General features: G+C 33.6%; 2 protein-coding genes and 1 long non-coding RNA gene across 5 annotated transcripts; 1 reads left to right on the top strand and 2 right to left on the bottom strand.

Annotated features, from left to right (window-relative positions):
* Positions 1 to 456: 456 nt before the first annotated feature.
* Positions 457 to 1,290, bottom strand: LOC141659827 (uncharacterized). Its single transcript, XM_074466754.1, has one exon. It carries the CDS (start codon positions 1,288 to 1,290, stop codon positions 457 to 459), a length of 834 nt encoding a protein of 277 aa, XP_074322855.1.
* Positions 1,291 to 14,863: 13,573 nt separating this feature from the next.
* Positions 14,864 to 18,668, top strand: LOC141723426 (AP2-like ethylene-responsive transcription factor ANT). Of its 3 annotated transcripts, XM_074525228.1 has the most exons (10): positions 14,865 to 15,331; positions 15,485 to 15,597; positions 15,713 to 16,361; positions 16,616 to 16,698; positions 16,837 to 16,845; positions 16,922 to 17,010; positions 17,099 to 17,172; positions 17,277 to 17,327; positions 17,422 to 17,501; positions 17,739 to 18,668. In XM_074525228.1, the coding sequence occupies exons 1-10, from the start codon at positions 15,282 to 15,284 to the stop codon at positions 18,332 to 18,334; spliced, it is 1,794 nt and encodes a 597-aa protein (XP_074381329.1). In that variant the 5' UTR covers positions 14,865 to 15,281; the 3' UTR covers positions 18,335 to 18,668. The 3 variants fall into 3 exon arrangements, with proteins under 3 accessions (XP_074381326.1, XP_074381329.1, XP_074381327.1); XM_074525225.1 differs by having other exon boundaries at positions 14,864 to 15,597; XM_074525226.1 differs by having other exon boundaries at positions 14,867 to 15,597; positions 17,425 to 17,501.
* Positions 18,669 to 21,128: 2,460 nt separating this feature from the next.
* LOC141724347 (uncharacterized) lies at positions 21,129 to 21,757 on the bottom strand. Its single transcript, XR_012576610.1, has 3 exons — positions 21,613 to 21,757; positions 21,465 to 21,528; positions 21,129 to 21,319 (listed from the first exon to the last, which is right to left on the bottom strand). It is a non-coding gene; the product is annotated as an uncharacterized LOC141724347 (long non-coding RNA).
* Positions 21,758 to 25,209: the final 3,452 nt, after the last annotated feature.

The raw sequence follows: 25,209 nt of genomic DNA, 5'->3' as shown, positions 1-25,209 counted from the left end.
ATGTATTTGAAAATTAAAAATCAGCCACTGAAATTTCAGAAAATCCAGCAAATAGCATCAGAAAATTCAACCATAAGTACAATACAATCCACAACAATATTTTAAAATAAGTTTCTAGGTTTGACATCATGAAAAATTACAATAAGCTAACAAATCCTTGCACTTATAGAAATTAAGCCCATCAAATTATTATTGTAATTGTCTTCTTATGTGGCTTTAAGTTCATTCCATGCACCAGAATCATCTACCTGCAAAGCAAAAAAAATAGAGATATAAAATAGAGAAATATTACTCTTAGTGCATAATAGCATGGTAAGTGCACGAGTGGTAGTGAATTAGAAAAAAAATTAAATAGTTAAACATACCAAAGAACAAGTACTATGGTATGCTAGAAGAAGCTCCACTAGAAGTTCCCTTGCTTCGTGCCGATACTTGATAATCCATTTCATTTTTATATCATGTTGACTTTATTCGTCCCGGTTTTTTAGGAATGTTCTCAGCATCGGGCACCACTTTGGGAAATGTATCAAATAAAGGCCATCTATCCTCATCCGGCAATGGCTCAAATGCACTTCCATATACATTTCTTGCATTGTCTAGCCTATACCACTTACTTACCAAAGTCGTGTAATCTAAATTTTGGTTGGCACAACAAGCTAGCACATGAGAGCATGGAATATGGAATGTTTGCCATTTGTTACAAGTGCATATGTTTTCCATTAAGCGAACAATGTGTTCATTTCCTCCTTTCTGGCCACGCTTTAATGTAGTCACGGTGAACACCCAAGTGTCACGATCAAATACATTCACATGATGGCCACTTGCACGTTCCTTCCATCTATTAAGCATTTTGTTGGCATGAAGAGTGAATAGATTGCCATCAACACATTGCTTCTCTACTTCCAATCGCCGCTGATCAAAGTAAGCAACCACCTTGTGAAATATAGTCTTGACTAATGCAGTGATAGGGAGTTTTCTTGCCACCTTGATAGCATTATTCCAACTTTCAGCCATATTAGTTGTCATAATCCCAAACATTTTACCGTCGTCAAAAGCCAAAGTCCAACGACTCAATGGTTTATCAGCAAACCATTCTTCTACTCTTGGCTCTACAGCTACCAATGCATTCCAATGCCTAGAAAATTTAGGACATGTAAGTTGGCTACACAATGGAACAATGCTATCCTTCAATCCCTTTTTGAACTCCTTCCCAAAATTTGTAGCTAGGTGTCTAGAGCAGAATATGTGATGACTAAGTGGTTCACACCACCCAAACTCCGGATTATTCATAACTGAAATAATCCCCTTGTGCCTGCTTCTTGTATGCGTATTTGGTTTTGTTTTTATTAATAAAAAAAATTATTTGTATTATGCATACTGAAAATGCGTATTACATATTACCCGGTTAGCCAATGCGTAACAGGCTGGTAAAAATGGTCATCCTTCTCGCGCTGTGGTACTTCTGTTACACTTTTTAAAAAAATTGTTATTTGCGTCCTTCGTCCTTTTCTGAACAAAGGAGTTTTAAAATTTCAAACCAAGTATGCCTTATTAAATGTATATTTATATATGCTTTATTTTCAAATTCTTTATTTTAGATTAAAGACAAAGATAATAATATTTATTTAAAAAAGTGAAGTTTAAAAAATAATATATAGAAGACAAGAATATAACGTAGATTTAGTTAACATTTTATTAATAGGAAAAAATTCTATTAATAATTGTTTTGTTAAGAGTATAAATAACTAATTTACTTGGTTGATCACAATTTAAATTATAGGAGCCATTAATAACATCTCTAAAAGATTAAGTTATCTAGAATGTAATAGAGAACCATATGAAAAATAATATGTAATAAGTGTTCTAAAAAGCGGAAATCGGAATAACTCGATGGAGAGACCTTTCGGTGATTAATCGGATAATCGGTGATTAATCATAGTATTAATCGGAAACAATTTATTTAATAAATAATTATATTTAAATGTCACTATCTTTCCATATGATTTATAAAAATAAAATCACGTATCATTAATTCAATATTAATGTTTAAATGATAAGATTTACAAAAAAAATCACCGTCACTAGTTCATAATTGATATTTAATTTGTTTATACTAAGTAATTACTACTTACTGCTCACTAGTCACTACTTGTTAGAAAATTACTACTCCCGCTAGTTCAAACCTTAAAATTTAAAATATTATAAAAAATATTAATTATTAAATGTTAATTATTATTTTCAAAAAACTTAAATTTTTCTTTAATTTTTTTTTTATTAATTTCAAATTTTGACTGATTTTTGACCCGATTCGACCGATTTTTCCCGAACTACCCGACTTTTGACCAATTTAAAAAAAAAACCGTATTTTGACCCGATTAACGATTAATCAAGACGGAAGCCGTCCGAACTCCAATTAATCGGTTAATCGGCCGATTTTTAGAACACTGCATCTAATTATTAAAAATTGAATAAAATCTTAGCAAACCATTATTTTTATTATAAATGTTTTGTTGCAGTATCCACTGTCCCCTAGCTAGACAAATTATTTGTATCGGTAATGAAAACACGTGTAATATTTTTTGGATGAACACCAACCTAAAATGGGGTTTATAGGGGGGCACGTGGTGAACATGCAAGGAAGGGAACAAAGAAAGTTTGTTGAAATAAACAATAATGAGAGTGAGTTTTTTAGCCGAGGATATTAATCTAGCTGAAACTTCTTCCTTACATCACGTGTAACATAATCAACTACTCCTCCAAGTTTGTTTTGTATGAAATCGGTTAAATAAAGGGTATTTTTTTTTGGTAAGATCGATGGGAATTTTGTAATCGTATGTTTTTTTTCTAGTAATATTTTCACCTTTTTTTAGCATCATATATAATTCTGTAATGATAAAAGTTTTATGAAATTCTTATTTTTCATGGAATATTGGAATCTGAATACATTCTACATTTTAAATATTAAATAAAATATTACAAAATATATTATTTTACTAATCATCTTGCATAAACATATGTATATTTTATGAATAGAAAATTATAAAACATATATTCTACAAAACATGTTTTGTATGTAAAAATATATATATTGCACAAAATACATGTCCTACTTGTAAAATATATAAGATTTAGAAGATTTTCATATAAATAGTGATATTTTTATAAAATAATTTGTAAAATAATATGTTATGGAATATTTTTACATAATAATTTAATTACCCAAACGCAAATAGACTCAAGGACGCATAAAAAATAAGGATTTCATTGAACTTTCTTCTTAATTCATCTATATTTCTATTTTTAAAATATAAATACACACATCTAGAAATTAAATATAAGGGGTTTAGCTATAGAATCAGTAATTCTTTTCATTTGACCGTTGATATATAAGAAGAGTGCATGTTTAGCTATATTCATTGATCACAGTTCAATGAAATAAAAGAAAAAAAGTGTAGAATTATGAGAAAACGTCATAATATGTTCGATGATTTCCCAGAAACTACTTTTTTTTTTGTCAAGCACGAAAACTAGTTTAGAATTAGGTTGACAGATCAAATTTTTTGGTACTGGTATCCAGCTCGGCCCAAAGAAGAAGGAACTGGGCCTTATTGGCCAATAAGAGTCGTAGAAAAACTAGCACTCGAGGAAGCAAAAAAAAATTGATTATGCGGTTGAAGAAGCCAATTGTTGTGGGCGTAGTTACTGCTAGAGTCCTACAAACTACAAGTCTTGGCTAAAACAATTATCATTCTTCCTTTCTGCATTGAGCTCCTCAAGTCACCTCGGTGCATTTTAACTTCAACGCTAGCATTAGCACTTACCAGTAGAGAGCCGTAAATGAGTCGAGACGCTCGTGAACCCTTCGATATTCGGCTCAAGTTTTGAACATGATTTTCAAGATTTTTCCATAAACGAGCTGAATTTGAATATACAGGAGTTCGACTCGATAGTAAGTGAACAAGTTGGATAAGAAGGTTATTCCATGAACGTGCCGAATTGTAATTCTGTAAGTCTGCAACAGGTTTTTACTTGCTTTGATCATTTGTTCCCTGTAGGGTGGTCTGTTTGTGATCAAAAGGAATAAATTGTTGCATGCACATAAAAATGAACCCCTGATCATGCTCCTTTAGACAATTTCTTTGATATTAGCCGCAGAGTTGTTGCATTAATAAGCAATGTAATTCCAACTTCATTTTTTGCTCCATCACAACAAGTTAACAATTAGCGAGATTTGAATGATTACTCTATAAGCTTGTCCTTCTGGTAAAATACTTGGAAACATATATACTGTAATCTACTCTTCTCAAGGTAATTGCCGTATTGACGAAACGTAGTATTTGTCGTAATCTTATTCGGACCCATTTCTTGTCTGCAGGGGTAAATTAGGATCACAATACCCTTGTTTGCATATTTAATTTCAACCTATTTTCATGTTGAAGTAGGAACATTTGGTCCTAATTTTAATAAGAAGAGCATGCACATATAGATGAGGGTGTGCACATATCAGCTCCCTCTTTTTGATGTTATCGAGTTAATTTCAGATATTTGTTAGTAAGTAGATACCACGTTCCTAGCTCCCTTGTAGCAGTTTCTGTTGGAACATGTTTTCTCTTGGTAGATGTTTACTGGAGATCTTGCAGCCATTGGATGCTGTCAGCCGGACGAGCCTACTCGTGCAACGCCGCAATGGAGATGGGCAAACAAAGCTTCCAATGGGGAAATGGAAAAAACCATTGGTAAAAGTCTAAGCTATCCAAACGAATGTTCGTCCAGAAGCACTTAGGCATGTTTGGGCTGGTCTGCAAGTCAAACTGGGCCATAATATTATGCAGGCTTAGGTTGTTCAAAGTGGATTGTGTTGCTGGTAAGGCTATCCTCTCGGTACCTCTCTTTCCTAGATTTATTAAAATTTTGAACTTACAATTCAATTTTAAGTTGCAATTTATCATCAAGTAATTAAATTATTTGAAGTCTAAAATTAATACTAATAATTTGTAAGTTAGTTTGTCAGTGACATAGTTATGCGCTAGTGATGGCCGTAGGAATCCTCCACTTAATCCGTACTGATTATGGTAGCCATTATCAAAAGATTGTGTGTTTGAGAGAGCGTTGTGTGTGTGTGTGAGTATCTTGTTTATGCCCTTCCAGTTCGTTTCTTTCTCTTTTTATTCCCCGAGACAACCGTCTAACTTATTACTACATGATGTAGGAATATGACCAAACAAGACTATATGGACACAGTACATTGATTCCAGAATTTGAAAAATTAGTGGAAGAGTATAGGAGGACATGTGTGAGAGGAAGTTGACGTGGGTCCAGGTGTGTGGTTACATGGAGTAACGGTAAAGGTGACAAGACGGACACGTCCAGGTGTGTGGTTTGGTGTCACGAGAAAGGTGACAAGACAGATTTCATGAATTATTTGGACTTTGGGTTACGGATAAAGGTCCTATGAAGGACCCCCAACGAGGGTCCCCGAGCCTTGTCATGGTTTTTTCTTTACTTTCGTAGGTAATGAACTTGAAGATTAAGCCTCTACAGATAACAAATTTTTTTTGATCACCTATATATTTGAAGACTTCAAGTTGATGTCTCAAATCTCAAAGATGATCTTAATTTTGAAGACCTGAGGATTTTATATGTAATACTATTTACTATGTGGATTAGTAGATATAAATATTTGAACTAAAAAAATACAACTTCACCAATCAACTAGCTGGAACCCGGTCCCTTGCAATCGTTCCAACATAGAATTTCTCAGCAGTTTGATCAACCATTCAACGACTCTGGTTTTAAAAAAAATAGACATATTGCGGAAAGTTTCCACGGTACGGGCTATAGAATCCGCGAAAAGTTTAAGGGATATATGACTTTTTCGTAGCTCGTACCATTGAAATTTTTCGCAGTGCGCCTAATTTTTTTTAAGTCAGAATCATTCAATGATTGATCCAACCATAGAGAAATTACATACGATCCTTCTGTTATCAATCTTGTACGATAAAGACATTATTATATATATATATTAAATATATAACTAATTCATAAGAACATTGCTAATTCTTAAATCACATAAGCATATAAGAATAATAATTAAATTAGGAGAAGGGTTTGAGAAAACAAACAGAGATTGGATTTAATCTCGAGTCCAGAAAACTGTCTCCTTAAAGCAGTTTCGCCCCGCACCATCCGTGTTTAGCGACCTGCTTCCCAGGATAAAACGAGATACTAGTATAATCGATAGATCGAATATACTCTCAGCGAACTTGAACTGAGCCCGAGAACTATCACCGGAATATTGAAAAAATTTAAGACTAAAGAGACCAAGAATGAAAGAGATGACTCTTATTTTCTTGACTTAATAAAACTGGTGCCCTAAGACTCTATTTATAAAGAGAGGCTTGAAAGCACTTGTTTTTCTTTTCGATGTGGTACATGGTATTTATAAGAAAAACTAAGGAATAGGTTTGTGCTACTCTCGATGTGGTACAAAACCACTTTTCATATTAAAAGGTAAAACTTTGAAACATCAGTTCTCATTCACCTGTTACTCATTTTGAGCGTGTTAATATGCGTTGAAATCCCCTTGAAGAGAAGAATACGTTCCAATAAATACACACCACTAACACATAACGTGTCTCACTCACATAGAGTCTTAAAATGATTCACAACTTAGTCTAAAATACTAAGTTTGTCCAACAATCCCCCACAAATGAGATTGATGGTCCAGTAGCACGCACCACATAGACACCACATAGACAGACAGACGCGGAGCTTGACTTGGTGATAGTTCCGGCGGTCAGATATAGCATACGATAGGTAGAGAATGCTCCTTGAACCTTCGCTCGAATAAGTATATCGACTTTACTGGTAGACAGTATGACGCGATGTCCTTGAACTGTTCGACCGTTTGTGTAAACGATGACATACTCATCACTATATCTTTCCTGACTCATTCAGTTCATATTGAAGACACATTTTCCTTGTCATTTAGGAATATCCTTACAAAGTGGCTACTCAGCCTTTTAACTGCATTTATTTTATGCACCAGGCTCGTATTCCATCATGAATCGAGCTAAGTTTAGGATTTCCATGACACGACTGCTAAGTGTGAAATATATTCTCGAATGACTTTTAAGTTCTTAAAGTCAAATATCTAATTTACATATTTAGCAAAAAAAAATATATCTAATTTACATACTATATTCACATACTACAATTAGATATCTTTCGTATTGCAGTCCAAGCTCACGAGCACATATCATACACCTTAAATCTCATTGCAATCACTTCCAAGTGACCAATTTCCATTGTACTCGTGCATCTACCCAGTTTACCAACTGTGTAGCCTATGTCTAATTTTGTACAATTTTAAAAAGTACAACAGACTTGCAATCCTTCTTGAGAGATCCTTGTCCATCTACGCTTGGATAAATATAAATCCATTCCAGTTATGACAACTTTAGCTTCGTTGATCTCTTCAAAATTCACATCACCAACATGTGACATGTATCATCTAAAACTTTTAAAGTCACGAAGATTGTAATCTTCAAATAAAAACTTTTCAATCTCATCAAGATTTTCAGAGATGATCCTCTTGTCATTACTTCTCGTAATGATCAGATCACTCACATGCAATCAATTATGACTTGCATATCATGTGTAAATAACACATGCACACTTGTCAATTCTCTGATTTTGAATCAGTTTGACATCTCATATTGACATATTTCACATTTATGAAATAACTTTACTAGTTATTACTTAAGGCTTCACTTGTTATTGATATTACCAGCTTTTAGCGTCCCAAAAATCAGCAATTTCAGTTTGCATCATTACCGGGTTTAAGCATCCTTAAACTGGCAATTCTTATTCACATAGCAACCAATTTTGAGCGTCCTCAAAATGGCAACCATGTCATTTATTTGAATCCATTGCTTATCATAGCAATATCAAATTTAATATGCCATTATTTCGTGTCAATGTTGTTTCACTCAACATGATCACCGAAAATACAGATTTTCTACTCTTACTTTATCTAGAGCAACCCTCGGGTTCACGTAAATAGATATTTCTCCAAATATCTATTTAGAAAGACCATCTCAATGTTCATTGATGCACTTTTAAATTTCACAATACGATAATTTTAGTATCATCTTAATGAACCTTATTCTCAAAACTCGAGAATATTTCATAAATTATATAAGGTCATCACTTTCGACTGTAATATTTTTGTATCAGTCTGACCTTATACTTCCTTCAGACCCAGATATATTTTCCCAATTTAAAAATTCATTTGGGTCCTAATGCTTCTATCTCGTAAGAAGATCTATATATTTTTTAAACAAGATTTTGTCAAATAGAACCACTCTCTCTATTTCTTAACATCCTTTCCCCCACAAAGGACATAGAGAGAACATGCACAATCCATTTTCTAGTACACGTGCTAGAAAATCTTGATTTATTGACTCTCAGTAATAGTCAAATTTTCTCTTGATATATTCACTTATCAAGAAATTATACGAGAAGCGCATTGCTTCTATTAAATTTACGAGTTCACCTTCAAGCAAATTATCAAGACATTCGGGACTAGCAATTATCCAAGTCTTTTGCTCTCTGCAGGTTCATCCTCACATTCATCCAATAACTCGTAAGTTCATTTAGATGACTTTTAATTACAGATCTACTAGGATCTACTAGCTTATCGCATAAGCATTCCTAAACTCTGTAATAGTATTCTTACAAATCTCAAAAATTAGATTCATATATCGGATATTATTAGACTCAACCATTGTCTATGTATCCATCCAAAATATCTCAATTGATTTTGGATCTCATGCTACCAACAGAGGTATTGGTATCAAGTTTCGAGATACCCCCACATTTCAATTATTTTCAAGAATGTTTCACTACATTCCACTATTCATAGAAAATTCAATAATTTTATATTTTAGATACCCCCACAATTTTAATATTTTACAGAATGTCAGAAAATATTCCAAAACTAATAGGAAATTTAATTATTTCCTTCTGTGGTATCATGTTTAAGGAACGATTAGCCCTTCGTAACTAATATTCTCAAATTCAGTGATAGTCTGAGCTGATCACAATCGTTTTGCATCTCTCTCAGAGCGCAACTCAAGCCTGCATCTACTCCATTTATTTAATGCGAGTAAGGTGCAACGACCTCATGAATATTCACGTTGCAAACAGAATTTGCCCGGTGATTATTCATCATCAAATTTATTCACTACCATCTTAATTATCTGTATTAAGTTGGATTTACCCTTGAGTTTATAGAGCACACATCTCTCTATTTAGCTTCAATATTGACTCGACTACGATTACGAGTGATAAATGTTTTACTATCAAACTAGACAGTAAACACGTATCGTGTCACTACCTCTCATCTGAGCAGGTTTTACGTCATTCATTAAAACCTATAAGATTTTAATATCATGTTTAAAGAACTTCCCGTGGTTCTTATCATTAAAAATTCAATTACCGAATTTCTCTAAAATATTTACATGGTTCACACGAACCTACATTTCCGGCTCACCTACTGGTACAACCATAAAAGGCCCAAGGAAGAACATAAATCTTCAATAACCCCACATTCAGTGATCCTTGATCAACTGATGCGTTAGGGTTAACAACTTTTCGGATTCTCTCCGAAGTTCAGCATAACTACTGAGATCAATATTCGCCGTATTAAGTATCATATGAATCACTATAATAGGCTCGTGTGTCACTGCCGCAGCAGACCGACACCAACACGTGAAATTACTATTTAACTGGAGGAAAAATCCAACCAGAAAAATATAATTTATGTACCGACCCATAACCTGTACTCCAGACCCATTAGGTTTTTTAATGTGGAGAATCATGAGCAATTGTAAATCTGGTTCACTTCAGCTGCCCACCTCGTCACATTATTTAACAACAAACATGTTACTGCATTCTATCCAGTATTACAAGTTTGTGATATAACTCCATTATTAAAGATTAAACAATAATAATTGATGCCTTATCATCACTCAACAATGATTAAAAAATTAATCACCAAATAATCAAGTTCCATCATGAAGGGTCACATTTATGTAGCCATATCATTTAATTGCATAGCAATATCATGTTATGAACTTGCAAACACGCATGTAAACTATAGCATATACGATTCTTGTATCGGTGTACTAATAATTCCAAAATCAATTCAGAATTAAGAAATCAATCACCATGTTAACAAAACATAATAAGCTATCCATTAATAGCGAAAACATGGACGAATTATCAATTTGGGTTTAATCTACCAATTTATAATGATCAACCCGAGAGAGATGTCACCAAATATGTCCACTTGAATATAAGTTGATCATAAATCAATAACCATTAAAGCATCAATAGCCTTATAAGAAACCAATTATCCAACAATTTTGTGCTTACTTTTGCCTCGTACCTGTTATGCTTAAACAAAGCACCACTTAAAATAAATTTTATATTAATTTCAAGCACATGGCAACAAGTGATCAAAAAAATTAACGCACTAAATTTAATTTAATTAATGAGGCAAATAATGGCCACTCATATACCCATAAATAAATCCAATTTAAACAATCAAATTGACTTTTGCGTCTACTCACAAGAAAGTATGAAAATTGAAGAAAACTGCTTTAAGATTGCTATCAATCTTGTACGATAAAGACATTATTATATATATATATATATATTGAATATATAACTAATTCATAAGAACATTGCTAATTCTTAAATCACATAAGCATATAAGAATTAACAATTAAATTAGGAGAAGAGTTTGAGAAAACAAACAGAGATTGGATTTAACCTCGAGTCCAGAAAACTGTCTCCTTAAAGCAGTTTCGCCCCGCACCATCTGTATTTAGCGACCTGCTTCCCAGGATAAAACGAGATACTAGTATAATCGATAGATCGAATATACTCTCGGTGAACTTGAACTGAGCCCGAGAACTATCACCGGAATATTGAAAAAATTTAAGACTAAAGAGACCAAGAATGAAAGAGATGACTCTTATTTTCTTGACTTAATAGAACCGGTGCCCTAAGACTCTATTTATAAAGAGAGACTTGAAAGGACTTGTTTTTCTTTTCGATGTGGTACATGGTATTTATAAGAAAAACTAAGGAATAGGTTTGTGATACTCTGATGTGGTACAAAACCACTTTTCATATTAAAAGGTAAAACTTTGGAACATCAGTTCTCATTCACCTTTTACTCATTTTGAGCGTGTTAATATGCGTTAAAATCCCCTCGAAGAGAAGAATACGTTCCAATAAATACACACCACTAACACATAATGTGTCTCACTCATATAGAGTCTCAAAATGATTCACAACTTAGTCTAAAATACTAAATTTGTCCAACACCTTATCTTTTTGCTAAATAACCAGCTAGTTGCTAAACTGAAATGAAAATAAGTGGTAGCCTTTTGTTTGACAGAATTTCGTCTGTTTTTGAGTCTGTTTTTATAGTCTGCAATGGGCTACGAAGTTGTACATAAATGACCATTCTGGGGGGATGTGGTTCAAGTTTCTTAGCATGGTTCAGATGGCTGCATGCTGCCTTACAGTTGTTGGCAGTTTCCTATATTTGTGATATAAATCTAGTGGAGGTTCTTTCCTAAAAGCCTTCTATTAATTTAACGATGCATGCTGCCTTTACCTTTTCTCCCCCCCCTCGTTATCTGAAACCAAGTTTACTACCAGTTTTTATCTTTTGGGTAAATTATCACCGAATATCTCTGGTGGAAGAACAAAAAGAGACATGAATAATAATGCTTTGTCATCTGTAATATATTGTTCTGTATAATATATTTGTAGTGAATGTAAAAAACAAAAGGGTGGCATAGCTGATATTTGCTGGGAGAAGTGTAGACTATAGTCTATAGAGATTCCAAGGCAATACTAGATGAATGTGACATGACGCGCATGCATCACAGCAATTGACAGAATTTAAGACCAGCAGTGAACCAACAAACTAACAATAGGGTGAATTTGATACATTACATGCCCTCCACGTCGACATCTTGTAAACGGGAGCGAGGGTGGTACCAGAAATATCGTCTTAATTTGAATATTTTAGTTACATTAACCAAATTTTAACTTCGACGTAGAATTTATTCATCCTTTCTTATTGGTATAAGACTGTGATTATCAACTCGAAAAACAGGAAATCACGGCCTCATGGTAAAATCTTTTTTATTTCCAGGGGCATCAAGTTTTGATCACATAGGTCTGGAGGATTGAAGTTTTGGAGCAAGGGATGGGGGTTGTAAAAAATGAAGGCTCATTTACTCTTTGAGTATGGAGGTTAACTGTAAGTGTACCTCTACTCCTATAAAAAGGGGCAAGAAGTTTGAACAGCTTTATTTTTGAATGTGTGTAGCAGGATACTATAGCGTTCTATGGTCGTTCTCAGTTAGGTTGCCATCAATAATCTACTTTTTATGCTGACGCCTGCCTGTGTGAATCTTATTTAGATTTTGTTTGGATCCACTGTTCCCTCTTGTCCGGAATATGCTTAATTTTTGTGTCTTGCTCTGCCCTTTTAATACTGTCCTCTAATCTTCAAGAAGCTAGTAGATGTTAGTATTACTTCACTACCCAAATTGCATTTTCTGCTTGTTTCCTTAGATCCAACATAGAACAGGACTCATGAATCAAGTTAATTACAGTGACATTAATAAGCCTTCCGTAACCGGTCCGCTTAATGATAGAGACTTTTTCGCTTAATAATAAGAGATCGTTGATTCGAGTATAAAAAAAACGTGAATATTTACAACTTTACGCGTCTAAAAAGATTTGCTCGATATGTAAGTGCACAGTGCCGAATGCAGAAGGTGGGCTCAGGGGGCTTCAGCCCACCACTGACTGAGTCCGTAATATCCCCAATTCCTATATAAATTTTGGGCAATTTTTGTATAAGCATACCCTTCTAAATATTAGTCAAGCCCATTAGTATATATGACCCCAGTCAAATCACTAATTATTAAGTTAAACACGCATGGACTTGTTACCGTAAACTGAAAATATTTCCAAATAATCTACAACTCTATTCTACTGCTGGTCTGTTATGCGTCTGATCTTCCTCTTCAGTGGCATGGACTTGGGTAAAAATTTTATATTAATGAAGCCCCCTCCTTGGTAAAATCCTGGATCCGCCACTGTAAGTGCATCGTTGAATAAATAGTAGAGTTAAAGATCTACTTATTAATCAAGAAGGGATTGCTGCAGTTGTCGAGGTCTTGACTTCTCTGACGAAGGTCAAGAGTTCGACACAAAGATCTATTATTGTATGTTTTCCAATGTAACTTCCTTCTCTGGAAATCTCTCACTTTTTATTCTTGTAAACAAGTTTAGGAACCAAAGTTTGTCAATTTTAAGACAAATACATGATCTATGGGGGTGATAAGAAAAGAGCAGCTATGTCTGTGTTTAAATGCTAGTGTGTCTGGGGTCAGGAAGCACAATGGTCCCCGTAAGGTAAAGAAGCAAATGACATACATTTTGAGCAGAGAGCTCATTACTCTTAAAGATAAAAAAAGGATAATTGACAAGGCTCTGGCCCTATTAAAACATGCAAAGGGGATAGTGAAAATGAAAGAAAGCAATTTCTTCTGGGGGTAGTAAACAGACTCCTCTTCCTTTTTCAAACACAAACAATTACACAATGTATATATGTGTATATTATAAATCAGACCTTTCACTAAATTTGGCAAAATGCAGTTCTCTCATTTACTGATGTGCTTGTGTTTTGGTGCATTTACTCATTATTAGTTCAATCACTAGGTCCCCCCCATCCCTTCTCAACATTCTATCTAATTTTTGGCACTATATATTTACCCCTCTCATTCTTTTCTTTTCTTTATCATGAAATCCAAATCATTCCTTCTGAAAATCTGTCTCAATTGCTGATGTCCCAAATGCAAACTTTTAATATAATGCTATTTAAAAAAAATCAAAATAAGTCACCAATATAGTTAGATGAGTGATCGACATAACTGCGAGGACACGGATTTAACTTAATGCACAACTAATTCCTACATCCTTTGTACTATAATATGCCTGAAATTGATACTAATACAAGTTAGATGGTTTGGTAATTAGAAATGCAGGAGGTAAACTGTTTTGAATTTGATACTTGTCAAATCTTGTTCTTGCCTGAATTATTTTCAAGCTTACATGTGTAAAATAATGTATATGAGGACTTGTTGTCCAGGCATATTACCGAAGGTGTTGTTGCATCATGCATTTGGCCTTTTGTTATCCTCACAGCCCAAAGGGTCCTACAGTCTAGCTTGGACAGAAGAGTATAGATAGAGCTCAAGACTAGTTAAATTATTTCAACCATGAGGTTCTGGAACTGAAGTAACTACAGAAGGCTATGTGATGTACCAGAGCCTGCCAAGTATTCAGATGACAGTTTGGTCTAAATTGCTTCTCGTGAGAGATAGAATCTATCTCCCCTCCCCTTCAGCAAGTTGAAATACCAACAGTTAAAAGCTAGGCCTCATTTTCTTTTTGTCTATGGTCAAATTATACTATATTCTAGTAAACCATTAATTGCTAGAACTTAAAATTAGAACTGCACTTGTACTTCTCATTGTCTTTAATTAATTTACAGATTCTGTATCTCTTCTAGGGTGCTATTGTGCAGTCCAATCCATTTCAGAATAAAGATTTTTATTTAAAAAAATTTGTTAAAGAATTTGAGGGGAGGGGGGTAACTGTGGCTATGATCTTGATATTAAGTCAATGGTCTTAACTAAAGAATATAAGTACATATTTGTAAGGGAAAGAAAAAAAAAGAAAAAGAATGCAGGATGGAGCTTGGGAACAAAAGCAAAAGAAGAGGTCTTTCTCAGGCACAGATCCCCATGAAATGCAAGAAGTATTCCCAGCATTTCTTGCTGGAACTCATTCTTTTTGTTTAGTTTAAAGGGACTTGCTTTGTTCTCTTTACAAATCTTTTCAGAGAGAGAGACCACATTCTCATCAATTCAGTGAGATAGGATTTGCTTTCTTGTTCATGCTTAGTTTTGCTACATGCATCTGCAGCTACAAAACAAAATAAAAACAAAATGCATGGAAACAAATAGGAGCTGTGTTGATGTGATGATTAGTTTATTAGTTTAATAGTTTCCCAATCATTGACCTGCTTTTGCACCAAGAAAAACTTGCTAGCTACTTTGAAATTCTCCTTTTCAGTAGAAATTTAAGGGGGATCATTCATCATTCCAAGTGAGAAAATGAAGTCCATGAGCAATGATAGTAACAACAGCAAAAACAATAACAACTGGTTAGATTTCTCACTCTCTCCTGATCATGCCATGACCAACACTTTAGAAGCTCATTCACACTCTCAGCATTCTTCTTCTGGTGCACTACTCCCAACAAGTAATGGCAGCTCTTTTAACATTCATTCTCATTTTAACTACTCTGGAATATACAGTGGTATGGGAGGTGAAAATGGTGGCAGCCTCTACTCTCCTTTGTCTTTGATGCCACTTAAGTCTGATGGCTCACTCTGCATCATGGAAGCTATGACAAGGTCTCAACCACAAGGTAACTTTTGGAGTATTTCTCAATGTAGTTTTGTCATTGTGTTTAAAACTTGTAGTACTTTCTTTACTTGAATTTACTTCTGGACCCCTTTCTTATTTACCATTATTTCTTCAAGGAATGATAAATTCAAAATCAAAACTTGAAGATTTCTTTGGTGGTTCAACAATGGGGACCCATTCCTTTAAAAACAATGGCAGAGCTACTGCACCTATGGCTCTGAGCTTGGACAGCATGTATTATCACCATAACCAAGAGCAACATGATACTAAAAATAGTCAAGATCTTGTAAACCATCTTCAAGAAAACTCAAGGCAGCAGATTGAGATTCAAAATTACCAAGACTACTATGCATACAGAGGCCATGAACTGTACCAAACACCATCAGGGGAGACTAAAGATTCCCAACTTGGAGATTGCAGTTTTAATCTTCCAACAGTGCCAGAGAATGAAGTATCTGGAATGAAGAACTGGGTTTCAAGGAATTACCTTGTCAGTCATTCATTGGATCAGCAAAACATGAATGGTTGCATGAGTGTTGTGGGAGAATCTGTGTCTGCTAATGGTGCATTGGGGTCTGGGGATTTACATTCTTTGAGCTTGACCATGAGTCCTGGTTCACATCAAAACTCTCCAGCAATAGCTAATTCTTTAGTCATGGATACAAAGAAAAGAGGGTCTGGAAAGGTGGACCAGAAGCAGATTGTTCATAGGAAGTCTATTGATACATTTGGCCAAAGAACCTCACAGTATAGAGGTGTTACAAGGTTTTCTTCTTTTCCTGTTATCCTCTTTTATCTACTGCATTTTCTTCAGCTACTAATAGTTGATTAGTATTTACTTGATCTTTATATACAACTATGTTTTATCTGTTGATTAATTGCTTCCCAATACATTGTCATGTTTCTTATTTGCTGCTAAGCCTGATTTCTTAATATGTTGGTAATTTGTTTCTTTCATTTGTTAAGATTGATATTTATTTAATTTTTCATTTTTTCTAATGAATCTTTAAACTTATCAGACATAGATGGACTGGTAGATATGAAGCTCATTTATGGGACAATAGTTGCAAAAAAGAAGGCCAGGGCAGGAAGGGAAGGCAAGGTTTGTAAAAGCATAATTAATGTACAGTTTAATCTGTCTTGTAGAATGTTATAATCATTTGAAGCTGGCATTGCTAATGATATGAAATTGTTTTGATTGCAAATGCTGGGGATCTTGTTCTATTGGCAAACTACACAGTTTACCTGGGTAAGCATTTTTCTGAAATGTTTCGACATTCTTTTGGTTTCTACACAGTTAAATTTAACAAGTGTGGTACGTTTAGGTGGTTATGATATGGAAGAGAAAGCTGCGAGGGCTTATGATTCAGCAGCGCTTAAGTACTGGGGACCTGCGACTCATATTAACTTTCCGGTAAATGTACCGTTAACATTGAATTTTTTTAAGATACCCGAACCTATCAGTCCAATTTTCTTTAACGCTGTCTTTGTTGGTGTAACAGTTGGAAAATTATCGTCAAGAACTTGAAGACATGAAGAATATGACCAGACAGGAATTTGTAGCTCACTTGAGAAGGTTAAATTCACGCGAGCACTTACTTTTAAATTGCGTTAGTTACATAGCTAACAGGTGCATAAACAAATGTGCATACATATGAACCATCTGAATTCACATTGCAGGAAGAGCAGTGGGTTCTCTAGGGGTGCTTCAATCTATAGAGGAGTAACAAGGTTTATGTTGTGCTTATTTCGACTTCAAAACATGCTTATTAAAATTGTAGTAATCTTCTAATCCTGAAATCTTTGTCTTCGCTTTGAACTTTAGCAGACATCATCAACACGGCCGATGGCAAGCTCGAATTGGCCGCGTGGCAGGAAACAAGGACCTATATCTTGGCACATTTAGTAAGCTCTTTCAAAACTTCGAACTCCTGGGGACAAAATTTAGTCTAAATATATTCTTTTGATTAAGCTTTGATCGTAATAATAGGATGTTCATATATTTCTTCCTTTCTTTGCAAGTCAAGATGACTTCTGTTCTAGCCTCTTATGCGTGGTGTACATAACTTAATTACCATGTTTTACGAAGGCGATTTACAATAACAACCAGCTCTTTCTTGTTTTATTTAACCATAAATTTAGGCACCCAAGAGGAAGCTGCTGAGGCGTATGATGTAGCAGCGATTAAGTTTCGTGGAACAAATGCTGTCACAAATTTTGACATATCGAAGTATGATGTAGAACGTATCATGGCAAGCAATACTCTTCTTGCTGGGGAAATGGCAAGACGAAACAAGGACGTTATTTCCCCTTCTGCAGTCTCCAACTATAACCCTTTTACTCAAAACCATAACAGTGAAGGATGCGTCTCAAGAGATAGCACTGGGAGCACATCTAACTGGAAATATCATCCTTCACAGCCTGATAAAACTCTAGCCAGTGCTGAAAATTTCAGGTCATCATATGTCTCTCTGAGCGGACATAATCTGCTCGGAATTGGAATAAGTCCATTGGTTGGAGCGCAGCAAGAGGCAAATGAATCTTTAAACTTGGGCACTCCCTCCTTGTCAACAGATTCTTTATCGGTGAATAGCTTAACGGCCTCTAGAAAAGGCAGCCCGAATAATACCACCCTTCCGATGCTTCTCTGTAACCCTGCAACTAGTACCGGTTCTTGGATCACAACGGCGCAACTGGGACCTCATGCACCTGTTTTCGCTGCATGGACAGATGCATGAAGAATGTTTCTGAATATTGTGGCTGGCATTGAGGGGGGACTAAGTAAAGTTGAGTCAGTTGGGACCATAAAAAGGCTGCATTTTGTTAACAAGGTTCCCAAATTTTCAAACTCTAATTATTCAATGTAGTACTAGTATGAAGAACATGTTGAAGGAATTAGATGGGAGCTTTAGAAAAAATGTTAATGATTATGATTAACCCTTGTTGAAAATGCTACTTTTAATCACAAGTGCAGCATCCTATTTAAATTTAGCTTTTGCTGTTATTTGTACTAGAACAGCTCAGTAATCACTTGTAGCCTTTGACTAGAATTTTACAATGTTTAATCTTGGATTGCCTCTTGTCATGTAGATGTAGAGTACAACATCATTCTTAATCATCATTGCAAAATCACTTTGTTATCAAAGATTTCACTAAAGGTAACAGACATTGTTTTGCCATCAAATAAAGAGTTTGGTGGAACAGAGATTAGATTCCCGCATCATTATCATTTGGTTTAACACACTCGCAAAAACACTTTTTACTCGATTAACTTGCTCATTCATGATGATGTTTTTCCCATATGTATTCCTCCAGGTCATCCTAAATTAACCATAAAAAGTCTTCACAAAGACTGCCATGGTTTTGGTTGTATTTTGATTTTGTTCACAAATTGTACAGTTAAAACTGATACTCTGTATGGGTGAAGTTGAGTTACATTAGAATGCATGGCTGCATATAATTTGCATTGTAATTTTGCTCCAACTCTAATTACTTTTACCACAGTCCACACTCCACATGAATAAATCAAGAATTAATTTTTAGTTCATTTTAAGTAAATTAAATATACAAATCTTAATTATAATTTTTGGAGTACAAAATATATTTAAAACGAAAAGTTACTTTTTTATCTGAATATAAAAATGGCTGTGATAAATTTAGGTTTGCAACTCCAACAGGATTATTCCTTAAAAATAATATAAATAAATAGGATCCTATTTAAGACATTTCAGGATAAAATAACCCTAACAACAATCCATATTTTGGTTCGTTAATATTATTGTAATAATAAATTCAAATCCTATTCAATTATTTTAAAGAAGATAGAGAAAAAGATGTGAGAAAAGGAGGATGAAAAAGGAGGGAAACAAATATTTAATAAATGAAAATAAGATAAATAATGGTTATGCATTCCTTATCTTTAAGGAAGTAAAAATGAAATTTAAGTTTTTAGGGAATTAGTAGAATTTTGTTAAAGTGACAATCTACAATATTCTAAAAGAGACTGATCTCATTATTGTTGATATGTCAAACTCTCATTGAATAGCTACGTTATCAAATCTTGTGTGTCAAAATTATTAATTTGATAATATCATCTTTCACTAACATGTTCCCTTACTTAATTATACTTTCTTTCATTTGTAAGCTCCACTCATTTTCTCTCTTCCTCATTTTTCATTTCTCCCTCCTCATTTTTACAAGTCACCACTAATTCTCTCTTTCAATAATTTAAATATTTATCAATTTATTATATATTTTTATAAATAATAAAAATATATTAAAATTTTTGTCATACTCTTTTTAAGCGTTTATATTTATAATTTTATTGTATTTCTCAGCATCATAACATGATATAAATATAATGCATAATGAAATTAAAATATTTTAAAATATATTTTATATAAAAAAAATAAGATAATCGGGCTCTAATCTAGTTTTAATTCAATTCTTAAAATTTTATATAAGAATTCATTATAAGTAAGTTGTTGGAGTTGTTTTTACACTTTTAAACCAAAATGGATGCAGAGCCCAAACCATCCTGATACTGAACATTTAGTCTGCATTCACTGTACATCAGGTGAATACAAACCGTTGTATTCATTTTTGAAATGAAATTGAGTGTAAATGAGAGCCAGCTGAAATATTCGAAGCCCACAAGACTCTGATTGGGCCTCCAGTTAAGAATTCAATTATTTGATCTGTGTTCCTCTTGCATTCTTTTTACAAAATAAAAAAAAAATTATCATTTTACTTCGTATGCGTCTTTGTTAGTAATCTTGCAATTTGTATGCGTCTTTATTTGTAATCTTTAAATAGTTTTACGTAAATCGAACCGAGTTTTCTTATCGCACAAAACATGTATTTGAGCTTGTTAACATATCGAGTCATGCTCAAAATTTTATTGAAGATAAATAAATGGAGTTGAACTCGAGTCTTTATTGAGCAACTCGTGAACAATAAAATTTAACATGAAAAGGTTTGGTCTAGGCCTAATTGGCCCAACTAAATATCAGTTTTGACCCGAACAAACCTCAAATTTTGATAAATTGTTCTCAAAGAATTTATGGATTAAATGTTTGGATAGTAATATTTAAATTTAATTATTTTTAGTATTATAAAATAATTAGGGTTTATGATGTATTTTCAAGTTTTAACGCATCAAGTTCAGAATAAATTCGAGTTTGTCTCAAGTCAAACTTGAGCCGCACGTGCTAATCGACTTGAACTCGTTATCTTGACACTTAAATTTTTTGTGTCGAATTCGAACTCGAATTTTTAACGAACTAAGTTTTTGTTAAACCTAACTCGAAGTTCTTGTTAAACCTAACTCGAATTTATTCACGAACACCTAGTTCCGTAACAACTCTCCTTGCACAATACATTTGTGATAAAGATATTTATATATTTTATATTATATTAATTAGAAAAATGCTTGGAGATTTTTTAAGAAATGAAATACCAAAACTGGGTAAACATTTACCTGAAAGCTGAGGCTTCAAATCCATTAAATCAATTTTATTTGTTTGCTAAATAATCATCCAGTGAAATTGAACCTCATATAGCCACAAACAGAAGTGTACAGAAGTGTTTGAATATATAATTATTCATAATGTCAAATGCATGAACTTCTTGTTGGCCTATCTGTAACAGTCTTCCTCTTCTAAAATAAGATTTCGTCCTCAGTTCCGTGATTAATGGGATGGGATAAAAAGTTTTGCTCAAACCTGAAAAGACAGAAAAAATATGGCAAGCAAAACTCAGTCACATAAGTGGCTATTGAGTAATGAGTAAAGGCAAATGATCTTCGAAAAAATAGATTTAGTAGTATCTTAGGAGGGACCTCGAATGTTATCAATAATGAATACCTACCAGCATATACTTATCATCCTTCTCATCAATCCTTTCTGGCAACTTGAGCTGTGTAACTTTTGTCCTGTAAAAGAAGTTGTTAAATGTGTCTCAGCTACATTTGCAAGTCAATATCCATCCGAACAGTGCCCTGTATATTGATACTAACCTGTCTCGTGGATACAAGTTATTAGCCAGTGCTGATTGTCACCACACCACTGCTCTCTCACTTGTTGACACTGTTAGTCCCCTTCAATGTTAGCCAGCCAATTTGGAAAACAATCACTCTTGTATTTTTCTCTCTTTTTGCATAGAGGTTTTAGATTTTGTTACATATATTCTTTCTTGGGTTTAATACTCCTAAGTACTTGCAAAATTTAAGAGCAGTTGAAGTGTTTGGTGTAAAAATTCTTCTATACATGGCAATGGATTTCAGCAACTCTTCCTCGATTTATATACATGACAGTTGCGGACTTTTAATGTGAATGCATGTGATATTTTTGTAACGGTCTTTCTAATGTGTGCCCTTAGGCACACATTAGTCACTAACTCCAATAAAAATGGGTTTTTTTTATGGAAATTAGTGTCTATTGTATGCCCTTGGGCACATCATAGAAAATCTCTTTTTGTAATTACAGAATTCGATTAAAAAATAGAACTCAGTCATTAAAAATATACTACATACTCATATAACTCCCTTACTTAGGAGTATTTTTTTCTTGTCTCTTTCACTTAATAATAGTAGGTCAAGATTTCGGACCGAAATCCTAGGTGGAGGCGTGGTGCGTGAGTATATTAATCTCCGTAAACAACTAAAAGAACTTATATTTGTTGAGAAGGTAGGAAAGTACTCCAAGATCCGGGTACAAAATTTGTAAAAGAATAGGGAACATGAAAGAAAACTAAGAAGGGCAGATATGAGGATTGAACTTGTTAAAAAACATGTCATAATCAAACTCACACGCACAACTGCACAAGTGTATAATACAGCCAGATGGAAATAAGACAGGGAAGAAAAAAAACATAGGGGGATATGGATGATATTAAAGAAATAAACAATGTCGAGCATATACCCACATAATGGGATGAAGTGACAAAGTAATGTAATTGACTAATAAAGAGGCTAGTAGCCAGATTGGATATTTTTGTTGTCCGTCCAGGGACCTGCCAGCTTCCAAGGGTGGTCCTTTTTTCATTCACAACCTCACCTTGCACTCATTGACGTTCTCCACCATCAAATTGGATCTCTATGACCTTTACTCACACACAATACCACATGCATGTGTTTCTCAGATTTGATGATGGTACCGCTTCGTTGTTAAGGGATTTCCAATTGCATGCACACAATTCTTCTTCTTCTTTTTTGTTTTTTTAACCTTGTGTCCGGGCTAGATTACGCGCATTTCGAGTGGGTGAGCACAGTTACTCACCGCCAAACAAATGATCATTTTGAAACTCAAATTGATTCGAAATAAGAAATCTTGCACGGCAATATTCTTTTGCACAGATATTTTGAGTTCTATGACTTATGGAGAGAGTGGGAATGGGAATCATTGATTTAGGGCAGGTGATTAGATTTTGTGTCAAAGTTTCTTGACATATTTTTGTAGGAAAATGCTGAAAAATATAATTGAAGTGCTATCGTAGTACGAAAATAAAAGAAAACGAGAAGGGAGGATGAACGGAAAGAATGTCAAATTCAAAATGACTACAGGCATTGACAAAGCAAAGAGGGAATTTAAAGGTGAAATGATGAAATTCCAGCTTTGTAAATTCAGACTCATTTATCCGGTCAAACTCCACTCATATTGCGTTATGTAATTACCGAACTCTATCTTCGAGTGGCAACTCCACTTGTAATTAGATGCAGCAAATCGAATAAGGGGGCGTTTGGTACAAGGTATTCAACAAAGGGAAAGGGAAAGAATTGGGGTCATTCCCTTTGTTGATGTTTGTTTAGTAAAAACAATCATTCCCTTTCCCCTTTTTTAGTTGTAGGTTTACCCCTTATTCCTCAAACTCTATTCCCCACTTCCCACTAGGTATTTGAACACCCTTTCTCACTTTTATTTTCTTATTTCAATTATAATTTAAATCTTGGACCAAAAAAATACATCAGTATGCAAAATTAATTTTGAAAATTAAAAATGATTTATAATTTAGTTTTTATAAATTAAAAATAATTTTGATATAAATTTATATGTTAATTTATTAAAAAAGTTAATTGTGCTATTAAATAATTAAATTTATTTATTTATTATAATGTTAATATATTATACTGTTATAATATAAATATATTTGACTATATTGAGATTGTTTAATATTAAAAAATCAAAAATAAATGTAATCATGTAAATTTTCATTCCGTTTCCGAATCTGAACCAAACACGTAAAACAATTCTGGGTCTTTACTTTCCTTTCTCCTCCTTTCCCTTTCTCGATTCCATTCCGTTTCCCCGAGATGAACCAAACGCCCCCTAAATGGATTGGATCAGTTTCAGATTGAATTCATTTTTGGATTATGATATATTTGGACACAATTCGAATTGGATATGATTTGGTTTGTGTCTAATTTGGATTAAAAGCGGATGAAATTTGTATTAAGATCAAATAAAATTTGGTTTGAATATTTTCTGATCATAAATTTATTTATTATTAAGTTTTTGAGACTTAATTTTTTTATTACATGTAGTATATTTTTTTTATCGTAGGTAACCCGTAGCCGCTACCCTTCGGGTGCGCACTGGGTAAACCCTACAGGCTCACGCAATAGCCTGCAGGCTCTGACTCAGGAGGCATAATCATAAATTCTCCTCCCGTGGGATTCGAACCTGTGACCAAGAGGATAGTTTTCCTCTCTTTAACCAGTTGAGTCAACCCTTGCGGGCAGTATTTTTGATATAACATAATATACTTTTTCAAAAAGTTATAACTAAATAATTATGTTATCATAAATATGAAATAATTTTAAGTATGAATTTTAATTATTTGGGGTCATATTCAGTTAATATAATATATTATTTGATTTTGTTCGGTGCTAATTTATAATCGAATCTAGTATTTCGAATTATTTTCGGTTAAAATTTCAGTTCGGGTAATTTTTGAATTGGTTTAATTTGATTTTCGAATAATTATTGGATTATATGATTTGGATCTCGAATCGAATCTCGATTATATAAATTTCGGTTCGATTTTTCGGATCGATACCCATTTTGCCAGTTCTACCTGTAATTACATGTGTGTGATCAACTTATACAGAGAATTGTACTATGAGCAAATTGAATCATTTTGATAGCGGTAAAATTACAATTTTGTCCTTTTATGTTGAAAAATTATAAAAATACAATTACTCGCACAATTTTTGTTAAAATAGGTATATTGTTGTATCTATTGTGAATCAAACCCCAAATCCCCTAATCAAATATTTCATATCACTATTATTGTGCTACATAACATCTTTACTTACTTTAAAATTCCTATTAGATAGACCACATTCTCTCTTTTTATCAATTTTTTTTACTACTTTAATTTTTAAGTAAATAAAATGTTGGTTTATATTATTTATGTGTCTACTTTTTATTTAGTTTTTGTAGTTTCATTATAAAATTTTAAAAATGCCACCACCTCATGTTTATTTCACTCACCTCATATTTATTTCTAATTTGTGTCACTCACTTTATATTTATAAATTCCCTTAGTATATATATATATATATACAAAAGTTCTATGGAGAGTATGTATATATATTCTTATATATTTTATTAAA

Source organism: Apium graveolens, chromosome 5, assembly GCF_009905375.1.
Source record: "Apium graveolens cultivar Ventura chromosome 5, ASM990537v1, whole genome shotgun sequence".
Lineage (NCBI taxonomy): Eukaryota > Viridiplantae > Streptophyta > Magnoliopsida > Apiales > Apiaceae > Apium > Apium graveolens.
The sequence above is the reverse complement of the archived record's forward strand: the minus strand, read 5'-3'. Positions and strand labels throughout refer to the sequence as shown.

Bases quoted from the DNA above. Each gene is read 5' to 3' on its own strand.
- LOC141723426 (XM_074525225.1), top strand. From the start codon at position 15,282: ATGAAGTCCATGAGCAATGATAGTAACAACAGCAAAAACAATAACAAC. The intron at 16,362-16,615 runs GTTTTCTTCTTT...TAAACTTATCAG, and splicing joins CAGTATAGAGGTGTTACAAG to ACATAGATGGACTGGTAGAT. The intron at 17,502-17,738 runs GTAAGCTCTTTC...CCATAAATTTAG, and splicing joins CCTATATCTTGGCACATTTA to GCACCCAAGAGGAAGCTGCT.
- LOC141659827 (XM_074466754.1), bottom strand. From the start codon at position 1,290: ATGAATAATCCGGAGTTTGGGTGGTGTGAACCACTTAGTCATCACATA.